General features: G+C 42.3%; 1 protein-coding gene across 3 annotated transcripts in view; it reads left to right on the forward strand.

Moving 5' to 3' along the window:
* Nucleotides 1-15,511, forward strand: part of rnf17 (ring finger protein 17) — a 66,895-nt gene that overhangs the window by 23,414 nt on the left and 27,970 nt on the right. For 2 of the 3 annotated variants that reach the window (XM_054746605.2, XM_054746607.2), the window contains exons 16-20: nucleotides 278-440; nucleotides 807-922; nucleotides 4,590-4,707; nucleotides 4,814-4,931; nucleotides 15,042-15,296. In XM_054746605.2, coding sequence (XP_054602580.1) covers nucleotides 278-440; nucleotides 807-922; nucleotides 4,590-4,707; nucleotides 4,814-4,931; nucleotides 15,042-15,296 — 770 coding nt within the window. The remainder of the gene's footprint in view (nucleotides 1-277; nucleotides 441-806; nucleotides 923-4,589; nucleotides 4,708-4,813; nucleotides 4,932-15,041; nucleotides 15,297-15,511) is intronic. The other variant, XM_054746606.2, reaches the window with a different exon arrangement.

Below are 15,511 nucleotides of genomic sequence, written 5' to 3' on the forward strand. Positions count from 1 at the left end.
TTATTGGCAGTTTTTTTTTTAGCAGTGTTTAGACAAATGCAAAAGAACAACTTCATTTCTTTTAAATCTCAGCAATAAAATTACAGCTATACTTTGTTAGAATGTTAAGAGGCATGAAACTTGTTTTAGGCCAATTTGTTTTCCAAATTTGCCATTGCAGCTTTAACGAGTAATAATGTCACTTTTCAGTATTGAACTGAACTGGGTTAAGATTATATTGGGTAGTTTTAGAACAGATTAAAGTGGCTATCTGTTTTGTCACCTCTTACCTCCACAGACTAACGACATGGAGGCGTCGCAGCTTTCAGTCAAGCTTCAGGATTGTTACAACAGACTTGCAGTGTTGGAGGACAATGAGCTTAACATCTACTGTCCAGTGATAGGACAGGCTTGTGTCGCTCGCTTTGAGAGGAATATATGGTACAGAGCCAAAATCATAGGTAAGTGTGTGTGGGTGTTAAATGTTTTACTCATTCTTAGCTTATTGCACTAACTTTCTATAAAGACAGACAAAACATTTGTTGCTCTAATCTTGATTTATTTTTTTGGACAAACTTTCACAGAAAACCAATTGTAAGTTGCAGAGACTCAAACCTATATGTCTGTGTTTGTGATTTAATGTTGCGTAATTGGTTGTTTTGACGGTTTTTGATATTCGGCATCAATATTGTATTGAGATTATAGTTCTGTGTAAAAGTAGTAGTTTTACGTAACTCTACATGTTTTCAGTGTTTGCAACTGAAAGAACCAGCATTGTTTTGTTGGGTTCTTATCTAACCTGACAGGTGGTGTGGGTTTATCTGCAGGTCTACCAAGAACAAGAGAGGTGGAAGTGCAGTATGTTGACCATGGAAGTAAGAAGGTGTTGTCCGTCAATGACCTGAGGAAGATCAAAGATGAGTTCTTAGCTCTTCCTTCCAAGGTGAGAACAAAATGTATTTTCTACCAAAATTTAAAGCAGCAGCATATAAGTTGGCTTTGACAATTAAAGTAGCTGCTTTCTTTGCTGTTTTGCTGTCGGTTTTTCATTAGCCTCAGTACATTCTTGTTTGTTTGTAGGGTTGTCACGGTAACCGGTATAGCGGTAAACCCCGGTAAAAATGTTGACAATAAAAATAACCGTCCAGTTTTTAATAAACTAAATTATCTCGGTGGGTTTACCGTGGCCGCGGTTTCGGCGCGGTGACCCTTACCAGCCACCGTCGCTTCAGCTGAAGTTCCCGCGGCGCGCACACGCACTTTTTAGTTTGCAACGGCACCAAAACTTTGAAGCTGAAATAATGGCCGAAGGAGGAGACGGCAGCGCCCAGGACATCCATCAGCCCTCAAAGAAGACTAAATCGGAAGTATGGGCATATTTTGGATTTCTGAAAAATGCTGAGGGACAGTTAATAGAAGACGGCTATCCCGTTTGCAGAACGTGCAGGAAACAAGTGTCTGCAAAAGGCAGCAACACTTCGAATCTAATGGCACATCTGAGTGACCATCACCCACGTCTCTACAGCCAGTGCAAGGTAAGTTAACATTAGCATTTTAGCTTAAATGCATGACGTGAGGACTTTTGGTTGAGAGAGAATGCAACGAGTCACTATATACTGCAGCCGCAGCGTCCTCTGCCAGCATTTAAACCGTGTCACGGACACCCTGTTGCTGGATGAAGCATCTTATTTGTTGATGATGAAGAGAAATATACAATTAGCTCCTTGTCATTGATTTGTTTACTTATTCAATGCCATTTATACTTGAACATTTGGATTTGATTACATAGTGTAGTAGTTATTTTAGTAATTTGTTTAAAGTGGCTATTTATTTTAAATACATATTTTTTTAAGGTTGACTTGTACAGTGCTCAAGTCAAGTGTGGACTGGAGTTTTAGATTTTCATTTTGATAATGAAGAAAACAAGTATATGAGAAAACAAGTGGTGTTTCTTTGATTTGTTTACATATTGTTTATGTTTTGAATGTTTGGATTTGTATCATTTAAACCTGCACGGACTACTGTAACATGTTCCAGAAAAAGAAGCTATTTGTTCCTTTACTTGTGAAAAGTTGCACTTTTGCTAAGACTTTGTGTTACTTTAGGATTAATAAACACTGTTAAACCTTTTCAAAACTATTTCAGTTTGTGTAGAACAGGACTATCAATGCTTTCTGAACATATGCAACACCGTTTAAAAAATACCGCGATAATACCGAAAACCGTGATAATTTTGGTCACAATAACCGTGAGGTTAAATTTTCATACCGTGACAACCCTATTTGTTTGTGTTGGATATGCTGAAGATAAAGTCTAATCAGCAGTAGCTCAACAGGTTGAGTCCAGTAATCGGAAGGTTGCAGGTTCGATCCCAGCTTTGGACAGAGAATTCTGCTGTTGTGTCCTTGGGCAAAACACTTAAATGGCCTGTATTTGATATAGCGCCTTCTAGAGTCATGCAGTGCATTTACATGCAGCCAGTAACCCTTTTAAAACCCGAATATTCACAATAACCCGGTTCCGCAGGTCCTTGTAAACCGCCAAAAACCTGGATATGCTCATAACCGGGTTTTTAAAAACCCGGTTACTACACCTGGGGTAACCCTTTTCTAACCCGAATGTTTGGTCGTGTAAACGCATATCGGGATATCCCCATCAAAGCGCGTGTTCTGCGCATGCTCTGTTCGCAAGGAATCTTGGTCTTTTGAGTAGCGAGACGTCTTGTATGCACCAGAACACCGGAAGTAAACAAAAAGTTGGGGGCAAAATGGCGAGTCGCGGCACAGCACCACACTTTCAGTGACGAGGAAACTAAAGCGCAAACAAACGCGGTCACTATCTCTTCCGAACTGGGAAACATGTTGTTGTTTTCACGGATACCAGAACAAGAAGAACCGGAAATGAGGCATATTGCGTCTGGACGTAGTCCATACGTCCTGACGCTACCCCAACGTCCGCATTTAAATCGGTTATGCAAGTTAGGGGTAACTCTTTCTATTTATGCTTGTTAACGGGTTATTCTGATCAACTCAGAAACCCGAATCCCGACCTTAACCCGATCATAACCCGGATATTGGCTGCATGTAAACGTAGTCATGGAACCCCTCAAGGCACTTTACAACACAATCAGTCATTCACCCATTCACACTAGAGCCCTGCACTGAAGCCCTAGGCCCTCGGGTCAGGCTTCAGGCCAACGACTGTGTAATTATCTCGGGCACAGGCCGGGCGCCTTTATCTTTAATTGAATTCATTAAAAAAACTGAAACACTTAAACGCAGCAGCACCTGCCTGCTTCTCACGCACCGGCACCCGTTGGCTCAGTTAAGGTCTGTGTGGTTTATAAATGCGCCTATATAAACGAATTCTCAAACTGTTGATTGAAACATGTGCCCCTATTCTAATATGCCATTTTATGTCCACTTTGCTATGTCAGAAACCATACGTTTATTCTCATGAAAACGGCAGCGTTCTATTTTTCTGTGAATAAATTCGCTTTGCAGTTAAAAAAATACAGCATTCATTGCCTTTGCAAAGGTTTTTGGGGTTTTTTTTCTAACTGGAGAGCGCATTATCAGAGCGGCAGATTAAATTTACAAACGCTATATTAATTGGGGGCATTTATTTAATCTGCCGCTCTGAATGCGCTCTGCAGTTAGAAAATTAGAATGCTGCTTTTTTTCTAATTGCACTAGAGCGCATTTTCAGAGCAGATTAAATTTACAAACGCATCCAATTAATATAGTGTTGGTAAATTTCATCTGCCGCTCGAAAAGTACGCTCTGTTAGAAAAAAAAAGCTGCATTGATTCTGTTTTTCTTTCCTTCCTTTTTTTTTTTTTTTTTTTTTTTTTTTTTTGTACTGCAGAACACTTCTCACAGATAAGTAGAATGCTGACCATTATATCACGCAAAAACATTATGAAAGGTTAAAAAAAAAAAGTCGGGCTCGGGTCGGGCCAGAGAATCCTGAAAACCTTTTCGGACCGGGTCGGGCTGGGGCTCCACCCCCTCGGGCCGGGCTGGACACGGCCTCAGATTTTAGGCCCATGCAGGGCTCTTAATTCACACACACATTCACACACTGGTGGGGATGAGCTACGATGTAGCCACAGCTGCCCTGGGCCGCACTGACAGAGGCGAGGCTGCCGAGCACTGGCGCCACCGGTCCCTCCGACCACCACCAGCAGGCAACGTGGGTTAAGTGTCTTGCACAAGGACACAGCGACAGACTGAGCGGTGCTCGAACCTGCAACCTTCCGATTACGGGGCGAGCACTTATCTCCTGTGCCACCGTCGCCCACCTAACACTTAACCCACCTTGCCTGCTGGTGGTGGTCGGAGGGACTGGTGGCGCCTGTGCTCGGCAGCCTCGCCTCTGTCAGTGCGGCCCAGGGCAGCTGTGGCTACATCGTAGCTCATCACCATCAGTGTGTGAATGTGTGTGTGAATGGATGAATGATACACTGTAGTGTAAAGCGCTTTGGAGTCCTTACTCTAAGAGGCACTAAACAAGTGCGGGTCATTAATCGTTCTATTGATATTTCTGTACTTCCCATATTAGAAAATTGCTTGGAGACATGCACAGAAAGTGTCTCTATTTAAATTCAGGCCATTCACTGCTGTTTGGCCGAGGTTGTTCCTGTGGATGGAAAGAACTGGAGTGGAGCCTGCACCAACCGTTTCATCAGCCTCACGAACCAACAGCTGGTCACTATGGTCGTCATAGGTACCGATTTTGCCATACTCACTGATGTTTGTTCATATTGTTCAGCTTTCTCAACTAAACAAATTATGTGGTCTGTTTTTTGTTTTTGAATTGAATTGTTTGACAGGAAAAGTTCCAAGGACTGAGCCTTTGCCAGTCATCATGTTTGAGGCCGGCGTGGGTAAACAACAGTCCAGCATCGCTGAGCTACTGGTGAAAGAGAAGCTAGCATCTTTTAAAGATGGGTAATTCTTCTCTTAGGTGTCAGCAACTTCCTAGGGCTGGGCGATAAAGCAGTTTTATTGATTAATTTGAATTTGCCGTTAAGGTTACTGTTTACCATTACCTTTGCAGTGGCCTAGTTTTATGAGTGTCTGCCTCGAGACTGGGAGATCCTGGGTTCAAATTCATGGTCCTGTCATACCAAAGACTTTAAAAAGGGGACCCAATGCCTTTCTGCTTGTCACTCAGCATTAAGGGGTTAGATTGGAGGGTTAAACCACCAAATAGTTCCCGAGGGACCGGGTGTGTCTGCATCTCACCGCTCCCCACAGGGATGGGTCAAATGTGGAGATGTAATTTCACCAGTGTGTGATGATAACTAATGGGACTTCATCTTAGCATAGCAGCGATGCTAACAATCATTAGCAAATTAAAAGATGTGAAATTTTGTTTATCGTTCATAACAGCAAAGATTTAACATTTATGAAAGTTTTCTGGCTCCAGTTTAATTTTTATTGCATTTATTTTACATGAAAATATAAAAATCAGAGTGATTGACATTACACTTGAGTTTCACACTGCAGGTTTAGTTTCCCGATATTTGGACATGGGACAGAAGTAGCACAGGAAGTAAAGCAGGTTGTTCAGTAATTGAAAGGTTGCAGGTTCAATCCAGACTCTGGCCAGATAATGCTGCTATTGTGTCTTTGGGCTAGACACTAAACCCGCCTTGCCTGCTGGTGGTGGTCAGAGGGACTAGTGGCGTCTGTGCTTGGAATGCCTTGCCTATTTCAGTGCACCTCAGGGCAGCTGTGGCTACATTGTAGCTCATCACCACCAGTGTTTGTTAATGGATGAATGATACACTGTAGTGTAAAGCGCTTTGGAGTCCTCTGACTTAGAAAGGCGCTATACAAGTGCAGGTCTTTTACATCCCAGATTGGATAACAGCAATGCAACTCTACCACTGACTTGCAACGTAGATGTTGTATCTCCTCAAATAACACAAGGCTGGAAGAGCTTCTGTCATCGGTTGCTAATGGTTATAGTAGTCAAGACTTTCTCTTCTGATTTCTGGACACTAAACAACAGTCTTCCCATCGTGAGTAATGATCGGCAAGTCCTTGAATGTTAAATGACATCGTTACCAAGATCTGTCAGGATTTTCAAATCTGAGTTTACCTGTCTTATCTATTAGAAGTTAATGCAGGTGATAGGTGTAGGAGACTATTTTCACATTAAGCCTGCATGAAAAACTCAGAGTGACCAATTATTGAATTGAGAGTTACGTGTGTAACTAAGGTTATATGAATTGCAGATGACCGCCAGAGTGCTGTGCATAGCACTGGCTATGGCATGCATGCAGTGCAGAGGTAGAGAAAAATACCAACAAAGTTGCTCATTGGAAGTGACCCAAGTGACGTGGTAGCAGTCTATACAGTGGGGCAAAAAAGTATTTAGTCAGTCACCGATTGTGCAAGTTCTCCCACTTAAAATGATGACAGAGGTCAGTAATTTACATCATAGGTACACTTCAACTGTGAGAGACAGAATGTTAAAAAAAATCCATGAATTCACATGGCAGGATTTTTAAAGAATTTATTTGTAAATCAGGGTGGAAAATAAGTATTTGGTTACTTCAAACAAGGAAAATCTCTGGCTGTCACAGACCTGTAACGTCTTCTTTAAGAAGCTTTTCTGTCCTCCACTCGTTACCTGTATTAATGGCACCTGTTTGAACTCATTATCTGTATAAAAGACACCTGTCCACAGCCTCAAACAGTCAGACTCCAAACTCCACTATGGCCAAGACCAAAGAGCTTTCGAAGGACACCAGGAAAAGAATTGTAGACCTGCACCAGACTGGGAAGAGTGAATCTACAATAGGCAAGCAGCTTGGTGTGAAAAAATCAACTGTGGGAGCAATTATCAGAAAATGGAAGACATACAAGACCACGAGGGCTCCACGCAAGATCTCATCCCGTGGGGTCAAAATGATCATGAGGACGGTGAGCAAGAATCCCAGAACCACACAGGGGGACCTGGTGAATGACCTGCAGAGAGCTGGGACCACAGTAACAAAGGTCACCATCAGTAACACACTACAACGGCAGGGAATCAAATCCTGCAGTGCCAGACGTGTTCCGCTGCTGAAGCCAGTGCATGTCCAGGCCCGTCTGAAGTTTGCCAGAGAGCACATGGATGATACAGCAGAGGATTGGGAGAATGTCATGTGGTCAGATGAAACCAAAGTAGAACTTTTTGGTATAAACTCAACTTGTCGTGTATGGAGGAAAAAGAATACTGAGTTGCATCCCAAGAACACCATACCTACTGTGAAGCATGGGGGTGGGAACATAATGCTTTGGGGCTGTTTTTCTGCTAAGGGGACAGGACAACTGATCCGTGTTAAGGACAGAATGAATGGGGCCATGTATCGTGAGATTCTGAGCAAATCCTCCTTCCATCAGTGAGAGCTTTGAAGATGAAACATGACTGGGTCTTCCAACACGAAAATGATCCCAAACACACCGCCCGGGCAACAAATGAGTGGCTCCGTAAGAAGCATTTGAAAGTCCTGGAGTGGCCTAGCCAGTCTCCAGACCTCAACCACATAGACAATCTGTGGAGGGAGTTGAAAGTCCGTGTTGCTCGGCGACAGCCCCAAAACATCACTGCTCTCGAGAAGATCTGCATGGAGGAATGGGCCAAAATACCAGCTACTGTGTGTGCAAACCTGGTAAAGACCTATAGTAATCGTTTGACCTCTGTTATTGCCAACAAAGGTAATGTTACAAAGTACTGAGTTGAATTTTTGTTATTGACCAAATACTTATTTTCCACCCTGATTTACAAATATATTCTTTAAAAATCCTGCCATGTGAATTCGTGGATTTTTTTTCACATTCTGTCTCTCACAGTTGAAGTGTACCTATGATGAAAATTACTGACCTCTGTCATCATTTTAAGTGGGAGAACTTGCACAATCGGTGGCTGACTAAATACCTTTTTTTCCCTACTGTATATTCCCCACACCACCTGAGTGGCACCTGACCATGGGAGGTGCCAGACCTTTGGAAGTGTAAGCCTGCAGAATGTCATGAATGGCCCAGTGCAAAAGTTATTTGGAAACAGCATAACCTTATCTGTGACCCCGTAAGGCATATGTCTTACGAGTTTCAACAGTCACACTGATGTACCGCTTCAGCATCTGAATAGGACACAAAGGCTGTCTGTAGATGCATCTGACCCAGCATGCGAGGTAAACACAGCCAATGATACAGGCTGGTTAATATGAAATGTTGACAGCCTTTTAGGCAAGAAGGATAAGTTGGGCCATAGGGTCACCCCAGACCCATCTTCATTCGAATGTAAGCAATACTCAGCAACTGATAGGGTGTGGAGTTCACTCACACGCTTCGCAGAAAAGAGTGCCAGTAGAAAGGCAGATTTTACCGACACCCAGCAAAGATCAGCACCTTCCACAGACTTGAAGGGCAGAGAACCTAAGCCTTCCAGGACCAGAAGAAGGTCCCAAGAAGGCTCTCTTGGGAGCTTTGGAGGATGCAGGCACAAAGCTCCTTTCAAAAAGGGACACACCAGGGGATGAGATCCCACTGAACAACTACAAAGACATGTTTGGCAGAAATTGCAGTGACATATTTTAATAGTAGAGACAGAGACCCTTCTCCAGAAAGGGGGATTGCACACAGGAGGCTGTTTGGTCATGGATGTGCCAGAGGATCCTGTCCCAATGGGCTGTCCAGTTCTGACAGGGAGAACCATAGCAGGCAGTGTGTCGTCATTCTTAAAGCAAAGAGGTCCAGCTCGGCTGCAACATACCTCTGCCAAATCATTCCCACAATAACCAGGTTCAATTTCTACACTCCCAGGAGAGGAGATCTGCAGCACCATTCTACACGCCAGGCGAGTGGACTGCCCTGACACTCTGAACGGGGCAAAGCCCACAGGAGAAGCGTTCGAGCTTCCACCAGTGAGTGAATGGACCTGGTGACGCCCCGGTGATTTATGTGGAAGACCATAGACATGTTGTCCAATCTGACAAGGACGTGTTTCCCTTCTAGGGCAGGGAGAAAATACTCGAAAGCTGGGCGAACAGAATGTAGCTCCAAAACATTAACCGTAAATCCTCTAATATTAGCCTGTATTTAATTAACTGCCGGGTATCATATTTTGGTCGGAGTCGGCGGAGGTGAATAATGGCCGTTTTTTTATTGTGGCCGGAAGGAATGTGGTAACAAGCAAGTACGGGGGGCGGTTGTGTCATCCGTCTCACTTTTGATTTGCCAGTGATAGACCGCGAGGGTAACTTTAACCGTGCGGAGATGAAGAGGAGGCGAAAATTTGATATCAAGTTCAAAGAGAACGTGCTGATTATGCTGTAGAACACTCTGGGGAGCAGTAGCAGGGGTTGTATGAACTAGTCACTAATCTACTTCACCGCTCTATAGTGACTATTTATGCCTGTCGTCGACTAGTCGCTGTCACATGATAATGACCGGCAAGATGCAGTCCTCGGAAAAGACAGCAGCCTGCTGTCAGCAGGTGACAAGCTCCTGCGTGCCTGGAGGCAACGCGCTGTGCCAGAGCGTTGGTACTGACACTCGCTGTAAAACGGACATTTAACCAAATTGTGACGTTTACCCTCTTGCAATTTAACATTCCCCTTACCCCCATCCTAACCTTAACCAGCTTGCGCATGCAAAGCTCTGATTGTTGACGTGCTCCAGACGTCTGCGTCCTGAGCACAGCCACAGTAACATTATCAAATCAGGTGTCACCACCTCAAACACTAATTTATCATGCGATCGTTCATGTCGGCTCATTTCCTATTATGTTTTCTGTCTTTTATTCTTTTATTTGTGCCTGATGCGTTTCGCTGCTGTGGATCAGGGCACATCACCTGTTTTGTCCTCGGTGACGCATCTAACTGATGTGGCCGGCGAGCACTCCGCTGTTTTTGCGGTCGGGAAATCTTTTAGAACTGCATTTCAAAGGTAACTCATAAGGTGAATATATATGAACCCAGGTAGCAGTTTCTCTTTAGCAGGGTATCCGCGGGTCCTTAAAAAGTCTTAAAAAGTCTTAAATTTGCTTTTCCAAATTTAAGGCCTTAAAAATCCTTAAAAATGACAAATAATCCTTAAATACAGTTTCCAAAGGTCTTAAATTACCAAAGGCCCACTAAACAAGATTCTTTTATTTTAATAAAAATTTCGTGAATTTCTAGTTAGTGTTCAGCATTTTTTGTGTGTGATATTGACGTAAGCGGAACCGTACACATTCAGTTGGTTGTGAAAGGGGGCTATTTTTAGATGAGCGCATTAGCTGGTTAAGCTAGTGGGAGCTTGCGCCATGGGGAAGTTTAATGGTAACTGGATGGCTAATCCCACGTTCGCGACGTGGTTAGCACCGGTTCCAGGCTATATCTGGAAATTATAGCTTAAATTTAATTTTAAAAATAGCTTAAATTTGGTCAAAGTGGCCTTAAAAAGGTCTTAAAAAGTCTTAAATTTGGCTCCCTTAAACCTGCAGACACCCTGTTTAGGATTGAGAGGAGATGCAGGAGGATAATAAACAGACAGGACAGAAAAATAGTCAAATAAATCAAGTTAGTTTTTGTACCTGCTGGTAGCAACAAACAGACACCATTGAAGGTAATCAGAAGTGAGGAACAGAAAATGAAATAATTATTTTAATGTTTAGAGCAGCAGGAACTCCGAGAGGCTGCAGGCGCATCAGTGAGTTTGCGGCCGCTGCGCAGGAGGGGGGGGGGGGGGAGGGCTGAAGCAGAAACTACCGTTGTTAAAAGAAATGTGTTTAACTTTGAAAATGTGGGCGCAATTTTAATTGTCAAAAACTCCAGTGAACCATTAGTTCATTTTGCTCAAATAGAAATTGAGGCCTGCCTCTAATTCTGGCCCTCCTTCCAATAAAGGCCTGGAGCTTGATGAGCTTGAGTCAAATACAGGCCCAGGCCTGTATTAGAGGATTTACGGTATGTGTAGAAGTCTCAAACTCCTGACTCTTCAGACCATTCTGTGTTTCCACACAGCCCCCCAGCCTGAAAGAGACACATCTGTGACAACATCCTCTCGTCGGGAAGGGAAAGAGCCCAAGGGAATGCCCCTGCAAATAAAATCCACATTCCCCCAGGGCCTGAGGTGTCTTAGGCAACTGTCTGTGAGCCAAATGTGCCTGTGTCTGTGCTGTTCGGGGAAGAGGCCTGGGCTGTTGATACATACCTCTAGGGTCATAAGGATAGAAGCCATAACATCAACTTGCCCAACAGCTGGAAGAGTTGGCCATAGGATAGAACCCGACGTTGCAGGGCACGTGAGACGAGACCGATCATCTCCGTCACCCTCTGAGGGGATGGGGAGGCAGTCATGGCCATAGAGTCAACGGCAATGCTAATAAACATCACTCGCTGGCTCAGCATCAAGGTACTCTTTATAAAGTTTACTGTTCGACCCAAATGAGACTAACAGGATTGCTGTGTGGTGATGTGCCTGTTCCGCAGCCAGTCATCCAAGTAGGATTTGCATTCCGTGGGCCTGCAATGAAACGAGTGCTGCGGCCACGCATCTGGTGAATGTGCGTGGTGCAAGAGAGATTCCGAATGGCTGGACTCTGAATTGATAAGCCTGTCCTTCGAAGGCAAAGCGAATGACTGTCTTTGGCAAGGTCCTACCGGAACATGAAAATAGGCGTCCTTCAAGGCTATGCACATTAACCAGTTCCCTTGAGAGATTGCTTGGAGCACGTTCATTGTGCGCAGCATGTGGAACTGCAGGACCATGACCAAGTGATTCAGGTACCTTAGGTCAAGGATAAGGCATAACCTGCCATCCTTCTTTTAACAAAAATAATTATGTGACTAGAACCCCTGGAACTGGTTTGAACTGGGAACTAGAGCTGCAGCCCTTTTAGGGTCAAAAACAACCGTCATCTTTACTCCGTTGTACCGAGGAGGACAGTGCTCAAACTGAATTCTGTAGCCGTTGACCAGGGTAGATACCATCCATTGGTCCAAGTTCAGGGCCTCCCAACATTTGATATGAACTGGGGATAAACGGCTGGGGGCCTGATGCCAGGAGACAGAACCCGCAGTCTCTGGGATAGTTTCCTAAAAGCTTGGAAGGGTGATTGCTGGGGGCACGACGAAGATGGTAATTTATTGGGGCTCTGCCAGCAGGAGACAATATTGATCAAACGATAGAAGTGATACAGAGATGGAAAAAATCTAATTATGGTTTGATGAAAATTAAGCTTTCATTGAACACAGATAAAACATATTTTATGATATTCAGTAATAGAAAGTTGAATATAAAAACATTAATAAATTTAGACGAAATCTGTATTTAAAGTAAAGGAAGTTACATTTTTGGTTGTCATCATTGATGAGGATTTATCTTGGAAACCACATATGAACAGTGAATTGGTCTGAACAGAGTGAAATGGTCACTAGATGACAAATCCCTATATTTATTATACAATTCATTGATCGTACTGTACCTGAACTACTGTGTTGAAATTTGGAGAATAACATATAAAACCAATACACATTCAGTTTTTATCCTACAAAAAAAGCAATTAGAATTATAACACGAAGAATTTATAGAGATCCATCCAGCCAATTATTTATCAAATTGAAAACATTAAAATTTTATGACCTAGTAGATTATACTATTTTGAAATTTATGTATAAATTCGACAAAAAGCACCTTCCAACAAATGTAATCATAAGATTTATGGAAAGAAAGAGTAGTTATGATTTGAAAGGCAAAATATACACGATACCAAAACATAGGATGAATATAAAGGAACGTTGTGTATCAATATATGGAGTCAAAATGTGGAATAAATTAAGCACCGAAATCAAGAATACCAAAACAATATATACCTTTAATAAACATATTAAAAATGAAATGCTTAGCTTGTATGATGCTATGAGATAGACATATTTATGAAGTAGAGAGAATGAAAGGGAAAACACTGTATGTTCTACTTTGTTTCTTTTAGCTATTAGTTTTTTGTGTTTTATTTTGCATTATTTGTTTTCTCCTTTCATTAATATAAGAAAAAAAAATTTTTTTTGTGTACATGTTTGTTTTCTCTCCATTTTGTTTTTCAAAGCTCAATCAGTAAACCAGGTCACAGTTGTTGTTTTTTTTAAGCTATAATAACTTTGTTGTCATTTGTATTTATTTTGGTTAAGGGGAACAGATAACATAAGTTTTGCTTCTTTGTTTTCCTTTTTCATTTTTTGTTGTCGTAAACCTGTTTTGTGTTTTGTTTTTAATTGTGAATAAATGAAAATAAACTTTAGAAAAAAGAAAAAAGTGTAGTGAGAGCCAGCAACACAAGGCGTAGCAAGCTAAGAACAACCCAAAAAATGGAAGTCCGTATAGTTGACAATGTCCAAGCGCAGCTATAGCATGATAGAGCTAACAGCTAAGCTATGACAACCAGTTGGGTAGAACCCAAACAGCAACGGCCATTACTGCCTAGTAGCAATTAAACAGTAGAGAAATCCAGCGACACAACACGTAGCAAAGCTTAAAAACAACCCAAAGAAGTGGGAGTAAATTGTGTTAGCTTACAGTCCACGAGCAGCTGTAGCACGACCGAGCTAATGGCTAAGGTTGACAACCATCACAAGGATTTATCAAGGCTAAGAATAGCCTGGAAAATGGGAAAGTATTCTCATAAGCTCCGTGGAGCATAGAAATTGGGCCGCGCCTTGCAGCTTCTGGAAAATGTAAGGCACGTAACTCCAACCAGCGATTGCAAAGCTATCTGCAAGAGCAGCTAATCTTAAGAAAATAGACTCAAACCTTTGCAAAGGCAAGAATGCAAAAAAATACTGATTTCCTGTGGCATGGGGTTTTTATAGACTGCTACCACGTCATCCAGGTAACTTTCAATAAGTGACTGTTGGTATTTTCCCTCGACCTCTGTTCTGTGTGCATGCCATATCCAGTGCTTTGCACCGCCCTCTGGTGGTCAGAAGAAATTAAATTGAACTAACTGAACAGATGAACTAGTAGTAGCACATTCTAGGTTTAAAAACGGCAACAAATTAATATCAGGAGAGATGGAATGTTTGTTGGTTTGACCCCTCTCCAGGGTGCTATCACAGCTCAGCAGAACACCAGTGTAACTTCTTCTGGAGAGAAAAACACATGAGCACCATGGCGATATGAGTATTTTGCAGCTTTCATGCTGCCAAACTTGGTAGTAATATTACTGCAACAGCAGACTTGTGAATAAAGATAACACCTTGGCTCAGCAGAGGCTGTGTCACCATCACATGTGGAATGTCCACCGAGCTTCAGCTGGCATCTATATTGAAAATGAAATTAAACAAGGGCATAAGTTTTGTTTTTGTAAACAAAATCAGCTGAGATGTCTTCCAACAGTCTAATCCTATAGCAGCATAATTACAGAGATAAGTCGGGATAATCTAATATTTTAGATGGAGGCATGTGAAAGGCAGAGCCAGAGAAAACTTCACCGACTGTATTCCCCGCTGTACACTCCACCTCGCTCAACTACCCCACTTCTCAAAACTTGGGCTAACATCACTCAGAAATTAACCATAAACTCCATCAAATAAAAGTTTTAAGCCTAGTCTTAATGTCTGCCTCAAAGATTAAGCTGGTAGCTGGTTCCACAGGAAAGAAACCTGATGACTGAAAGATCTGCCTCCCATTCTATTTTCAGATATTCTAGGAACCACCAGTAAACCTGCAGTCTGGGAGCAAAGTGCTCTGTTGAGAACATATGGAACAATCAGATCATTGATGTATGAATTTTAACTTGTTTATTAAGCAGGTTTTACATATTGTAATTAGTTTGACTATGAATTTAGGTCAGCTCTCAGCAGGAAGATTAAAATAAAAGAAAAAGTTTGAAAATATATTCTGTCATTCCCAACTTCTGTTTAAGAATGGAAATGGAGGGAGGAAATCAGATTTGGAATGAACAAAATCTGAGATTTTATTTATTACGTATCACCCAGCCCTATAACGTGTGGGTTTTATTATGGTTATGTGCATTTATATTCATATGATGCATTTATATTTGTATATTTTTATTCTTTTAAGAAGGATGGAATCCCAGGATCCCAAATCCTATGGAGACTGCTCTGCTGTATGGGATCCTCCGCTTCAGTTTAGTTCAACAGCGGAGAACAGTGGTGACCTGGACCAGATCACTGAAGAGCAAAAGGAGAAACCTGAGTTGCAATACCAGCTTAGGCTTCCTGCCAAGCTGAAGGACATTGAGGTTAGCGTGACCTTTGCGACCTCACCAAGCAGCTTCTACGTCCAGCTCAAGGAGTATGACTCCTACCAGAAAAGGTCAGAAGTCCCCTGGAATGTTTACATTTATTAAATTCTATTGTTTTTTTCTTAAAAACACAGATTTTTTAAATGAGCAAAAAAAAAATATGATGAAGACTTGATAAGTTTCCACTCCCTCTGCTACTGGTTGAAAGCGAAATTCAAATGTCATAAACAACCCTGCAGCAGCCTGCTGCATATAGCGGTAACAAATGGCTAGCCCCAGCACCAGC

This window comes from Nothobranchius furzeri, chromosome 14 (genome assembly GCF_043380555.1).
Source record: "Nothobranchius furzeri strain GRZ-AD chromosome 14, NfurGRZ-RIMD1, whole genome shotgun sequence".
In the NCBI taxonomy this organism is placed as follows: domain Eukaryota; kingdom Metazoa; phylum Chordata; class Actinopteri; order Cyprinodontiformes; family Nothobranchiidae; genus Nothobranchius; species Nothobranchius furzeri.